This window comes from Numenius arquata, chromosome 18 (assembly GCF_964106895.1).
Source record: "Numenius arquata chromosome 18, bNumArq3.hap1.1, whole genome shotgun sequence".
In the NCBI taxonomy this organism is placed as follows: domain Eukaryota; kingdom Metazoa; phylum Chordata; class Aves; order Charadriiformes; family Scolopacidae; genus Numenius; species Numenius arquata.
Window position 1 is genome coordinate 9004501 of NC_133593.1, and position 13388 is coordinate 9017888.

At 48.8% G+C, this 13388-nt stretch overlaps 2 protein-coding genes across 3 annotated transcripts; one reads left to right on the forward strand and one right to left on the reverse strand.

The window, feature by feature from the left end:
• The first annotated feature begins 2489 nt into the window (after window positions 1-2489).
• On the forward strand, window positions 2490-9053 carry RFLNB (refilin B). Of its 2 annotated transcripts, XM_074160923.1 has the most exons (5): window positions 2548-2761; window positions 3332-3352; window positions 4090-4096; window positions 4408-4497; window positions 5806-8742. In XM_074160923.1, the coding sequence occupies exons 1-5, from the start codon at window positions 2548-2550 to the stop codon at window positions 6134-6136; spliced, it is 663 nt and encodes a 220-aa protein (XP_074017024.1). In that variant the 3' UTR covers window positions 6137-8742. The 2 variants fall into 2 exon arrangements, with proteins under 2 accessions (XP_074017025.1, XP_074017024.1); XM_074160924.1 differs by lacking the exons at window positions 3332-3352; window positions 4090-4096 and having other exon boundaries at window positions 2490-2757; window positions 4388-4497; window positions 5806-9053.
• A 1398-nt stretch (window positions 9054-10451) lies between these two features.
• LIAT1 (ligand of ATE1) lies at window positions 10452-13114 on the reverse strand. The gene is made up of 3 exons (XM_074160895.1): window positions 13072-13114; window positions 12032-12220; window positions 10452-10894 (listed from the first exon to the last, which is right to left on the reverse strand). The coding sequence occupies exons 1-3, from the start codon at window positions 13112-13114 to the stop codon at window positions 10452-10454; spliced, it is 675 nt and encodes a 224-aa protein (XP_074016996.1).
• Between the last annotated feature and the right edge of the window lie 274 nt (window positions 13115-13388).

Below are 13388 nucleotides of genomic sequence, written 5' to 3' on the forward strand. Positions count from 1 at the left end.
AGGACCTTCAGCGATGTGCTGTTGGCATTCACCCCTGCAGCCAAACTGCTCCAACTGCTCCCAGGGCTCCCATCAATCCCACCGCTTGGAAGTGTCACTGTGAACGCAACACCCGTGCCCAGTGGGTTCGTGGTTTGCACCGGCGGGAGCGGCCTGGCACTTCCCATCATTTGGAAATAATTTTCCATTGTTATCAAATAATACGGGATCCTTCTGATTTGCTTCCCCCTGCGCACAGCGACAGCCCCCCACACCATGTCAATGTGACTATTGTTCGGTTGCTGATTAAGCGGAGCGCGCCCAGCCCCAGTGGAAAGTCCTTCATATATGATAAGATACTCGTATCTACTCTGTCCCAGCTATGCACGGGCAGTTAAAAAGTAAATAACATGGACAAACAGGCTGTGATGTACAGGCAGGGGAAAAGATTTCCAATGCCATCAGGGATTTCACGGATCGGTATGGTTTGAGAGGCTTAAAAAGAGACATGCTTTCCAAGAGTACATGTGCTTTAAAAGCAGAGCCCCTGTATACAGCGGGTATAAATAGTATTTTCATTATCAAGTAGTTAAAATTCTGGTTAAACGCTTTCCTTTGGTCCTAGCAGGAGAATTTACAGCTCTGGATGTTGGCACTGCAGGAAATTGTGGGGTCTGAGCCTGGTGCAAGACAGAGCAGGCTGCGGAGCCCCCTCGGCTGCTCAGACACGTCCATTTCACTTGCCAAGCCCAGAAACAAGAGCCTGGAAGGGCACAAAAAATTGCCATTTGTGTCAAGCCATGTCAGAGTGGGAGATTTTTTGCTAGTAAATAAAGAGCAGCAAGATTTCCAGAAGCCTGTGCAGCTCTGCTCAATCCAGACGCAGGCAGCTGCAGCCCCACACAGCTCCCCAGGCACCAAGATCACACTCAGATCCCGGTCCCCACTGGAGTGGCTCTGGGGACACTCGCAGCCCTCGGAAGTGGCTGCTGGGAGGTGCCACAGGTGTCCTCCCTCTCCTAAATTGCACTAAGTTAATTATTGGCAGCCAGGTTTTTAGCCCAGGAGCTGCACAGCAGCTCTGAAATAATGATGGCGTTCATCTGGAAGCTGCTCCAGCGCCTTCTGAGGCGTCTAATTTCATAAAGGGCTTTTATGGGAGATTTTGGAGCGAGGAGCGATCAGCTTTCCCATTGCTCGCAAAGACCAGAATCTCTTTTTTTGGGATGCATTTAAATCAAAAGGAAGAAAACACCTGTCCAGCACATTTGCTCAGACCCCAAAGATTTCAATCAAAATTTTTAATGTTCTTTTTCTTTCCATCTGCATTTTTCAGCAAAGACAAACAGCCTCATAGTATTGCTTCAAAGGAATGTAAATTCCTTGAGGAAGTCTCCGGAGTTCCCAGCACCGCATAGCTGCAAACCACAGACGCCTACGGCTGAAAGCTCTGCTCTGCTTTTAATTTTGGGGCAGGGAAGGAATTCTTTTCAGGGCTTTGGGTTCACTTGTGCTGGGCCCATCAGGCCAGACTGCTTGTTACTGCACAGGGGAGTGTTGACTTTGGCCGGCTGCACACAGTTCTTTCCCTCCACAAGAGTATTCCCCCACCGAATCTGATGACACGGCGCAATTATTTCATTAGGATTTTCCAAAAAACGTTCCCTTTGTCTCCTATAGTGCTAGAGAGACGTTTTCCCTCTGTTTTCTTGTTATGGCTTTGGCAGGTTTGCCTGAAAAAATGCAATTAAGGGTGGCAACACCGCTGCCTGGTTCCAAATCCTTGGGGGTGGGGGAGTTGAGAAAGAGCAGCCTAGGAGGAAAACTGTGAGTTTTGAAGGGTGTTATTGAATTCCTAGGGGCGAGTGAAGCCTGTGCATAAGTGCTGCTGCTTTGCAGCCTAAACGATGCCCATTTCAGCTGCAAGCTACCCTTGGAGAAAGCCAGGGCAGCTGCTGCCGAGGTTGAGCAATGGGAGAGGGTGGGTGAAACACAAAGGGAACAGTGTTCCCCTCTTTTCTCCCCAGTCTCCCAGGGGAGTTACATCCCCACTCTTGCCCCAGTCCCGCCCCAGCGGCCAAGTGAGCACTGTGCTGCCCCGCTCTGGTCCCAGCTGCCCCGTACGTGTGCCGGCATGAACCACCGTGTCCCGGCCCAGCCCCAAACCGCCCCTCGCCCACCAGCAGCGTCTGGGCAAGACAGCGGGTCCAGGCCTGTCCTCAGCAAAAACATCCATCCCAAAACGCCCCCATGCCCACCATGGGAACGGGCAGCGCATCAGGATGGTGCGCAGTCCGCAGACTGGACTAGGGCTGCGTTTGGGGCAGCCCGTCGGGAGCTGGTTTGGCTGGGGACGGGACTACGGGAACGGGACACCGGGACGACGGTGGCACTGGTGGGATACAGGACGGGGCACCGGGGAAAGCCGCGGGGGAGGCCCCGCCCCTGCCCTGACCCCGCCCCTCCCGCCGCCGTCTCCGCCCCTCCCGCCGCCGCCCGGTCGCAGGCGGCGCAGGGCGCGGAGCGGCGGCGGCGGGAGCGGGGCAGGGCGGCTCGGGCGGCTCCGCCATGGTGGGTCGGCTCAGCCTGCGGGAGGTGCCCGACCTCCCGGACATGAGGAAGCGGGGCGACACGGGGCTCGACAGCCCCGACTCCGGGCTGCCCCCCAGCCCCGGGCCCGCCCCCCCGCCTTGGCTCCTCTCCTCCGGCAGCCCCGACCGCGCCGCCGCCGCCACCAACGGGCTGCCGGAGCCCGACCCGTCCGCGCCCGCCGCCGCGGTGAGTACCGGCACCGGCCGCCCCCGCCACCCCTTCTGCAGCGCCGCGAGCGCGGCGGGACCCCCCGCCCGGGGCTGCAGCCGGGAGAGGGACCAGCAGCGCCGGGCACCCGCTGGTCCGGGGCTCGGTCCCGTTGCGGCGGGGGCTGGGCCCCGCGCCCCGGAGCGGAGAAGCCGCTGCCCTTCGGACCCTGCCGTGATGCATCGCCCGGGGACGGCCGGGCGGGTGGCTTCTCCTTAGGCTTGCCCCCCCGGCAGCCCTCCGGGTCCCGTAGCATCCTTTAAGGAAAGGAGGGTGGAAAACCAGCCCCGGCGGCACTGGAGTTATCTGGGGGCGGGGGGGGCTGTCACCGGGGTGTCCGGCGTGGGGACAGGTTGGAAGCAGCTGACCCCTGTTTCCCTCCCTTCCACTGACCTCTCCTGCTGCTGCCGTATCCGTTAACGTACCCACACCGCGAGGGAGCTCACCGGGGAACCGGGGTGTCTGCAGCCGGGGCCGTGTTGGGTCAGGGGAGCCGGCGGTGCTTTTGAAAAGGCTCCAGCTTTGGGGCTGGCCCTCGCTGATGCAAGGGAAGCCCCTGTCTCTCCTGCCCCAGGTAGGGGTTGGGATGGCATCGCAGTGCATCTTTGAAAATCCCGGTGGAAAATGAACTCTCATTATTGCAGGGAGTGACCCAGAGTAGGAAGTTCGTATATTAAACTGTGGTTTCAGTTAGTAGTGTCAGATAGAGAGGTGCTAGTTTTTCACAAAATGATTTTTGAATGTTGAGGCTGAGCTGTTGGTACAAATAGTTTGGAGACCGCAGATCGAGAGGGAGGATCCCTTTTCTATAGGGATGCCGTGAAATCGGAAAAGGCTGCAGGAGAACCGTGTGTTGAACAGGAGAGATGCTCACAACCCCCTCGCCCCTGGATAGAAAGCACGTGTGCGGAGGTGGCTTCCCAAACACGAGCGGGTTGTTTCCCTTCAGGGCCGCTTTGGTTTCCTCCTGGCTGTGGGACGTTGCCGGGCCGGTGTCAGCTCGCAGCACTGCCTGTCCAGGAGAGGAGCATCGGGACGCTCTGTGAATCGCCGCTCAGTGGGAATGAGTTAATCCTTCCTAACAGGTCTCACGTGAATTAGGCAGGTTGGATTTAATGCCTTCAAATAGTAGTCACCGTGTAGCCATGAAACAAGGAGGTTTCTCACGGTGAGATGCCCTGCAATAATTTCCTGTTGTGATCTGCCCATGGGCATATCTGATGAGTTGAGCAAGGAGAGCACTCTCATACACTCATACAGCGTTAGCTACAAATTGAACATGAGCTCATACAGGGAATGGACTCCAGAAAGCTGCGCTGCACCAAGGGGCTGTATTTCTCTCTCATTTCCCAGAGTGGCTCCTCTGAAGTAAGCTCCCGGAGTTAGGACTTTGTCTTCGAAAAATACACCTTGCCGCATCGTTGGCGCTGTAGACCAGCGTCGAGTCAGACCTGCGGGTTGTACCAGTAGGCATGTCTTGGACTAGCAGATCCTCTTCCATGCCAATGTGAACTTCAACAGCTCTGTACCAAGGGCTAAATAAATGTGTTTTCTTGAGAATATACTGAATTGTAACATAAAAAGGTTTCTTTTTGCATTTTTTTTGCAGAATTCCGTGTTCTCTCCCAGCCCTGTTCTCTCCAGCTGCACTCCAAGACTGTGTCCTTTATCCTTTGGGGAAGGAGTTGAGTTTGACCCTTTACCACCAAAGGAAATAAGGTAAATACTGTGTTACAGTCATCTAGTTTGGAAAGAGTTAGCATGTAAAGGAGTAGTTAGGCCTTATCAGTGCCTGTGAGTCAAGTTAATTTATTTGCAGAGCTATTGTTTCACACAGCTGTACATTCCTGGACCTGGACATTAGTACAGGCTGAAGGAGTGTTCAGCCTCTTTTAATCCCGCATAGGTTTTTTCCAGGAAGACTTTCCTGTATTTTACTCTTCTGCTTTTACTTCACTGCACTGCTACAAAATGTTGACTTTCAACTGATTAACCAGAAGGTAATCATGAGGGAAGATCTTCAAAGCAGCCATCTTTATAGGACTTTTATTAGAGGAAAGGAATTTTACTCTCATAAGTTCATGGTTATTATAATAAGCGCTTTCTATCTTATCAGCTGTGGCTGGTTGTGTGAACTAAAAGAAAAGTTAGTATTCAGAGAGTACATAATTATTTTTCTTAACGGGCTGCATCACTTCACAGCCTGTGAATTACTCCTTTGAACGTCATGATTTGCAGTAATGAGAAATGAAGGCTCCCAGTTGATTACTGTGCAAGCAGAAGTAGACTGATACAATCAAACAGAAGCCTAATGCAGGGGAGCATAGAGGGAGTCGATGCTCGGGTGTGGGGAAGGAGCCTGAGCTGTGGCTGGAATTGAAGGCGGTTAGAACCACGGAAAAGATAACACTGAGTTGTTGCAACATGAAGGAGATGAAAACTTTCACAAACCAGGCACAGAGGATTTTCTTGCCAGCAGTGTTTTGATGTGCAAATTGCAGCATTTTCCTGCCAGTTGAATCTTCAGAAGTTTGCCTTCAGAGAGTGCCCCGTGCTGGGAGCAATAGCAGGGGACTCCTGTGTGCCTCTCTCCTCTCTCAGCGGAAAGTGGGAAAGTAACGTGTGCTTCCATGGACTTGGCAGTCCAAGGAATTAGGATGCTTATGTGCAAAGCCTAAATGTGGATCTAGGCCTCTGGGTTTAGGCACTGGAGTTTGAAGGAGGTTCTTAGGTTCATAGACCTCAGGCTTAAAAAGATGGACATGAGAGTTGAGAAGATGTTTGGTAGTGCTGGCAGCTGGACAAAACAGTGCCAGTGCCGGGTGTGCTGCCAACGTAAGGATTTTCCTCTTCCCATAAATGAGTAAGAGACCAGCAGACAGTGTTTGCATGATGTGGCCGTTGCTGTGTTGAGGTGGCAGGTCCAGGGCTGGGGAGCCACCTTGGTTCCTGACGGCTCCGCTTTGTGGAAAATGCAGCCTCCTGTTCCAGAGCAGAGCTCACGCACGTCTCCCTCCTGTATTTCAGGTACACATCCTCAGTTAAATACGACTCAGAGAAGCACTTCATCGATGACATCTATATGCCAGTGGGCTTAAGCGTTTCCTCTTGCAGTCAGACGGTCATCTGTGTCCCAAACTGCACGTGGCGCAACTACAAATCGGAGGTCCACTTAGAGCCCCGCAACAAGCCCCAGCGTTTCACCAGCACCACCATCGTCTACCCGAAGCACGCCAAGACTGTGTACACCACCACGCTGGATTACAACTGTCGTAAAACCGTGCGGCGGTTCCTCTCCAGCATAGAGCTGGAAACGTCGGAGTACCTTGGGAACGACTGTGTCCTGGATGGTTGCTGACTGATGGCTGTCTCTCTTGCTCTGATCCATCCCAGTCCCGTCTAACATACTGTGCTAACTCTCCACTAGCTAAAAAGTGGGTACAGACCCCGACTTTCCGGTCAGGTTAAGGGAATCTTATCTGTCGCCATCTCTTTCTCAGCTCTTAATTCCTGCTTTAAGCATCAGAATGGCCTGAATGCAGTTTTTCTGTGGGAACATAACTTAGTAAGGAACTTGTTTCTTCGCCTTTAAAGTCGTGAGTTCCCTCCCCTTCCCTGCAGTGCAGTAATCAGATGAAAATGAGGGGAAGTATTTTCCCAGAGAAAAAAAATTGACAGGTAAGAAAGGATGTGGAATACAGCCTGGCAGGCAGAAATCCATTTGATGCTTTGTGGTGATGTGCAAAAATAAGGGCAGTTTGCTCTCTTGTAGAGAATCTGCCAGGTCTTTTGGTTACAGATAGCCAGAGCTGTCATTCATTCAGTTTAGACCACAAGACTGTTTTCTCTAGAAGACCCATCTCCTGGAAATTGCTGGAAAAAACTAACAGAGGAAAAAATTGGAATTCTGCGTTTAGCAGAACACAAAAATGTTATCCTATGGCATTCATGTCTGGTTTGAAACTGAGTTGGAAAGAAGAGGAATTCTGAGTAGAGCAGGAGATTTAACTGCTTTTGCAGCTCCAGGCAGCAGAGAAAGGATCGGGTAATTTAAGTTCTTTAGATGAATGGCGTGATGTATTTTCTGTACTTATAATGACTTCTACAGCGCTGTAGTCTGTGTAACACGCTAGCATGTAGTAGGACTTTTAATGAAGAGTATCAGGCCCAAAATTATCCATGTATTGTTGGAGTCGGGTCTTGACAGTGTGGTGGTGGAAAAACACCAGTGCCTAGTTTATACCGACGTACTGTCTGCACTAAGGGAGTTGTAACTAGGAAAGTTTCAGAAAACACACCATGTGTAAAGGGACCTAGAATGGAGGAGGAGATGCTGGGATCAGGTGTGAGAAGCTGTCGACGTGGGGATTGTGAAGAGGTAGATGGTAGCAAAGGACAGGCAAATTTCTATTGCATAGCGAAATCCACAGCTGTACCTCTGCTTCCCTGTTGAGCTTCTTGTTGCAAAGGTCCGTGTCCTCTCTGGATTTTGGTATTCAGGATGTCACCGGGGTGGGGAAGCATTTGCCTGTCTGTAGGCTGCTGAATAACCCCTCCAGTCCCAAGTGCATGATGAGTTTGTGGACCAAAGGGAATATCTTCAAATACTATGAAAGTCCATCTGGATAGTATGTGCATTAGGTTATCAGGCACTTTTGAAAATAAGATGGAGAGGTTTCTTACTTTACCCAGACGGAGTTTTTTCTATATTGGCAGCAGTGTAGTGTGGAAAGCATCCACTTTTGCGAGCGTGGCTTAACATTGGTGGCTAGTATGGTGTAGCAGCTCAGAAACACTAGGTAGACCTGACTTATCTGGACATGGCTTTTCCGTGTATTCCAAAACTCCTCTGAGATGTGGTCACCTTCTGGTGCAACATCAGCCCTGACCTGCTTTTAAAGAGGACTTCACCAGTGCATAGCCCCAAGGGTGAATTTTGTCAGTGGTGAGTTAGAAACCAGGAGCCTGTTCTTGAGCTGTACGTAACGTGTGTTTGTGCAAGTGTGATGAACGGTGTGGGAGTGTACTCTAGTGTGAACTGAAATGATTTGGGAGACTGAAAATACAGCAGGAAAGAAGGCTTGAGTTTGTGTGGTTTGGGTTTGGGTTTTTTTTTTAATGTATTTATTAGTTCAAAACAGAACATCCTTCATCTTTGGTAGTTGCCTCAGAAAGCCAGATCCTAAAACAGTCCCAGGGTGACAGAGGATGCCAAAGTCAGGTAGTTATTGCTCCAGAGTTGTTAAGAGCAGCGCAGTCTTTTCATTAAACATGTTGGTTTCAGACTACAAGTATTTAGGAGATGTGTCTTAAATACATGTTGCGATTCTACCCTAAACGTTGCCTCAAGATATATTTGTTGTGTGACAGAAGGCACAACTCGGCCCCTAAGTGTGTGGGGTTTCAAGTGGACAGAACTCTTCCTTGGGAAAGCTATTGTGTCATTGCTTGCTTCGCAGTTTTGTGTACCTTGCTCCTGAAGCATCTGGTGCTGGCCACTGTTGGACACAGGACGCTGGAAGAACACGGACCCTGGATTGCTCCGACAACGCTCTTCCAATGAATTCATTTGCAGGACATCTAAGAGAAAATTATTTTAAGTTGTAATCATTAATTGTCCCTAGTTAGAAACGAAATGACCCTCACACTATGGTTTTAGAATAAAGCACCTGTTTTTTATAAAGCAAGCAAACTTAATTATGTACCTCTTAAAAATATTTTAATTGGTAGAGATACCTTTTAAATTATTTATGTTCCAACATTTGCAAAGCTCTGATTAGCTCTGTGCAAGTGTTCTGATGTCTGTGACGTTTCCCACCCCCCCTTCTAATTTTCAGTTTGTATTTTACTTTATTGGTAATAAATGATCTGAAAACCATCATACAGGAAAGTCTCTTTATTTTTCATTCAAAGCTTTTCAGTGTTTATTGTGGTATTTACTTAGTAATAAATTCATAACGTATCCTGCTAATCCCAGCTCCTCTCTTGTTTCTCTTTTGCCATGTGTTGCTGTTGTTTACATATTCCAGGAGGGCGTTTCCTATATAAAACTGTGTATTTAAAAAAAAAACCAACCCAACACCAAATGTTGTGGGTTTATCAGTTTAGTAAGGCACTTGAAAAAGTGCCTTGAAGACAGCTGAAAATCCTTTCCAGAATGTATTTGAGTCTTTGATCTGGTATAGTTTTATTTTTACAGAGGTTCTGGTATGGATTTCAGGATATCCTGCAAGTGAAGCACTTATGCTTTTCAAATATAACAAGTATTCAACCAGACAGGAACTTCTTTTAATTTTGCTTAAACATGTAGATGCTCAAATGCTACTTTAGTAAATACAACATAAAATAAGACTAGAATGTGTTATGCATTAAACTTTATAAAAACTATTGTTTTGAGAGAAATACTGTAGTGTTTTTCTGGATGCTTAATCTGTTCTTTAAACCTTTCTGAATTTGCAGGCATGCTGATTTTGTTAGTATCTCTGGCAGACTAGTAATGGATGCAATTGAACATCAGCTGATTAATTCATAATGGGATTTTTTGCTTACTTTTTATTGTTCATCTGGTTATCTGCTTGCAAAAGCTCTAGATTTGCATGTAATGACATTATTGGAACCTAGGGAGCTTTGAAGCTATTCTAAAGCATGCTGCTGCTCCTGTGAAAGTCTGTGCAGGCATTTGAGTATTATGCAGCGTTTAAAGCATTAAACAGGAGAAAAGCCATATATAAACATTAATTGTTGTATAAAAGACAATCCATTTGAAGATCTATTAAGAAAAATCTTTAAAAATCAGAACAGTATCTTTCAGGAGGGCTTCAGGAAAAACTTTCTCCCCCTTCAGATGGGCCATCTAACTTCTAAATACTTCCTTTAGTGTGGCCTGAGCTGTTTTCCCTTTAATATTGTAGTAACACTCTGTGTGATAGATGTTCCTTTAATATGAAAAGTTGAAGTAGGGGAGTACAAGGTAGTCTACTGCTTGGTGTGATTTTTAAATCATGTTGGCCAAATGGGCTTCTAGTTAACACATACCATGATTAGCTTAATTCCGTTGTTATAGATGTGCTCCATTTTCCTTACATATATGCTGTGCTTTTCCAGGTTGTCAAATCTGAGGGTCTGATACAATGAATTTTTATAACAAAATAAAATACTGTATCTAACGATCACAAGCCAGGAGGTGAGGGCTGGATTCCAATCCTGATTTTGCAGCTCGCTCAGTTTGAGTTCGAGGTAAGTTTGTGTGCCTGCAAATCATTTTATCCTCCAGAGAAGGTATCCAGTCATTCAGCTGCCCACACTCAGTTTCCAATCCGCCACAAGGGCTGCGCTTGCTGGTTTCAGCATCAGCAATTTATGAAAAGCTGAAAAGCTCAGGTGTAATGCAGTGAGTATTACTTTGAAATAAACTAATAGCAATAATTAGGGATGCTCCAGGACAAGTAGGCAGCATGGAAAGGAGCACTTTTAATTGTTGAAGTAGTCCGAGTTGCATCCATACTTTAACTAGCAGGTTGGATTGTTTTAAAAATAAAAATGTCCTGTTCTCCACATAAATACAAGAGAGTGAGTAATTGGTACGAAGCTACAGAACTTGTTGAGAGATTTTGGGTGGCACCACAGGTTGCAGCTCAGAGACTGCGCTAGCTTGTTCAGCATTCAGGACTGGCTCACGCTTGCTCCTTTGGAAAATAACTGCAGCAATCTTCTTTACAGACTGTGTGATCGCTGCTTGTGCATGGTGCCCTGTGATGAAGTAATGGGGAATGCCTGACAGTTGGGCATGGCTTAGCAGGCAGATGTTGCTGGATATACAATTCGTACCGTTTCCTTCTGTTCATCTTATAGATACGCAGCCTTTCTTCCTCTGCTACAGGATCTTCAAGAATCCCATCCCATCGAAGGCTTTCATTAAGCTGAGCAGAAAGACCTTGATCTGTTTGATTAGGGTCCAAAATAATGGAAGTTGATACTACAACCTCCTTTATTTCTGCATCTGTCTGTTCCTCTTCTGCTTTGTTTTGGGCTGAGTCAGGATTCCTCCCAGGACTTGGGATTTCAAGTGATGGAGGGGAGCGGGCCTGCTGCTTTCTGGTTTTGTGGTGGTGTTTATCTGTTAAAATGATAAATGCTGTTAGCAAAAAATGTATGAATTGCCTCTGAGGCTTTCCTGCTTATTTCATAAAGAGGATGATGAGACAAATGCTTGCTTTGCCTTTGCATGCCCATTAATAAAAACCCAAATCTGTAAGAAAATATTAATGGCTTAAAGATCTTAGTTTTAAGTGGGAAATATATATTTATCTGATTGGCTAACATAGCAATTCTCACACCTGTAAAATGTATTTATTGAGGCTGTTAATGCATTAATAGCACTTCTACACTAGCATTAAGTTCACTGTGCTTGCCTAACTCAATTTAGGCAGGAAATTGATTCTTAGCTGTTGTGGATTTTTTTTTAAGCTGTTATCCATTAATACAGCAATCAATGTGACTACTTTTTTTTTAATAGCACAATTTCTGGAAACTTTCAGGCACCTTTTGTACTAAGATACTGGAAGTGAATAGTTATTCCTTTACATGGAAGATTTTTTTAAATTAACCTCCCCTTTCTGTAGCTATAACAGCAACTTAACCCCACTGATGGGAAGCTAGATAAGTGCCATGACTCATGCCCGTGGAACGGTGAATATTTAAACAACTATAGTGTAGCTCACCAAAAGAAAACCACTAAGTATTTACAGCATCCCAAATCTTAGGCAGTTTATGAGATGTCCTACTTCTTGGCAGATGTCTTATGCCTCCTACTGCTTATGCTGTGTAGTTACACGGTCTCAGCCTCTTTTTGGCTAGATCTGTAGCTGTATATGAAATTATATATATAAACGGGCTTTCAGTGAAAGGTTTTAAAGTGTCATAAATTATTTCCTAGGAAGGCTGTTTTTTCTTTCCACGGCAGTTGTCCTGCAGGATGGAGGGAGAGTTGAGCACCACATCCTCTGGCCAGCACGGACAGGTGAATTGGAGCTGCCTTTCTGCTCCAGCTGGGCATCCCTTCACGTCTGCGTGGTGTCAATTGCACAAACATGCGATGGTCACATACCAGCCCGGTGCACACATGTCCCTTTCCCTCCCCAGGCCTGCCTGGACCCTGCATGGGATGTTTTGGGGACAGCTGTGGGGAGCGTAGGGGCTTCATGGGGGACGGTGGCCTTTGCCCACGCCTGCTGAGGTGGCCAGCCCAGCTCACCTGCCCGCACACTGGTGGTGGTGGTGGCACTCCAGCGTAGCAGTGGCTGCTGCTTCTTTCTCGGTGGTGGCTTCGTGCCAGGGGCCTGTAGTGGAGGGGGGCACGGGCAGCTCCTCGCCCCCCGCTGCCTGCCCGTGCCACTTTCCTGCCTGTGGGGCCTGGCATGGCCCCCCACAGCCGCTCTCGAGCCTGGCAGGGAGCAAGGGAAGGTGAGCAGCAGCCCTGGCCCAGCCTCCCTCCTTGTCCGTGACCCCCCTCCCTCTTCCCTCCCTTCAGCACTTCCCCCTCCATCTTTCCTTTATTCAGCACCTCATTTCCCCTCAGCACCTTCTCTCTCCTTTTCCCCTCAGGTTTTGCCCTTCCCCCTCCATCTCCCCTCAGCTCTTCCCCTCAGTGCCTTCCCCCTCCATTTCCCCTCAGGTTTTGCCTTTCCATCTCCTCTCCCCGCTCAGTGCCTTCCCCCTCCATTTCCCCTCAGGTTTTGCCCTTCCATCTCCTCTCCCCTCAGCGCCTTCCTCCTCAGCTCTTCCTCCTCCATCTCCCCTCAGCTCTTCCCCTCAGGTTTTGCCCTTCCCCCTCCATCTCCCCTCAGCTCTTCCCCTCAGTGCCTTCCCTCTACATTTCCCCTCAGGTTTTGCCCTTCCATCTCCTCTCCCCTCAGCGCCTTCCTCCTCCATCTCCCCTCAGCTCTTCCCCTCAGGTTTTGCCCTTCCCCCTCCATCTCCCCTCAGCTCTTCCCCTCAGTGCCTTCCCTCTACATTTCCCCTCAGGTTTTGCCCTTCCACCTCCTCTCCCCTCAGCACCTTCCTCCTCAGCTCTTCCCCCTCCATCTCTCCTCAGCTCTTCCCCTCAGTGCCTTCCCTCTACATCTCCTCTCAGGTTTTGCCCTTCCATCTCTTCTCTCCTCTATGTCTTTCCCTTCCATTTCCCCTGAGCTCTTCCCCTTAGTGCCTTCCCCTCCATTTCCTCTCAGGTTTTCCCCTTCATCTCTCCTCCCTCCCCTTGCCTCTTTCCCTCTCCATTTCCCCTCAGCACCTCACCTTCCCCCTTCACCTCTCTTCTCCTCAGCACCTTCCCTTCCATCTCACCACCGCCTTTCCCCTTCCTTTTCCCCTCAGCGACTGCCCATCAGCAAGGTCTCCAGGGCAGCCATGGCACAGGGGCAAGCCTGAGCCTGCCTGCTTGGCCAGGGGCCCAGCGCCATTGCTCTGGGTGAACAACCCTGTCCAGCACAGGTTTCCTCCCTCTGTGTGTGTAAGTACTGGGGCTTGCCTGAGGTAATATGGCCACACCAGAAACTATTGGCTTGTCTGAGTCAGTACAGCCCTGGCAGCACTTTAAATATTGCAGGGCTGTG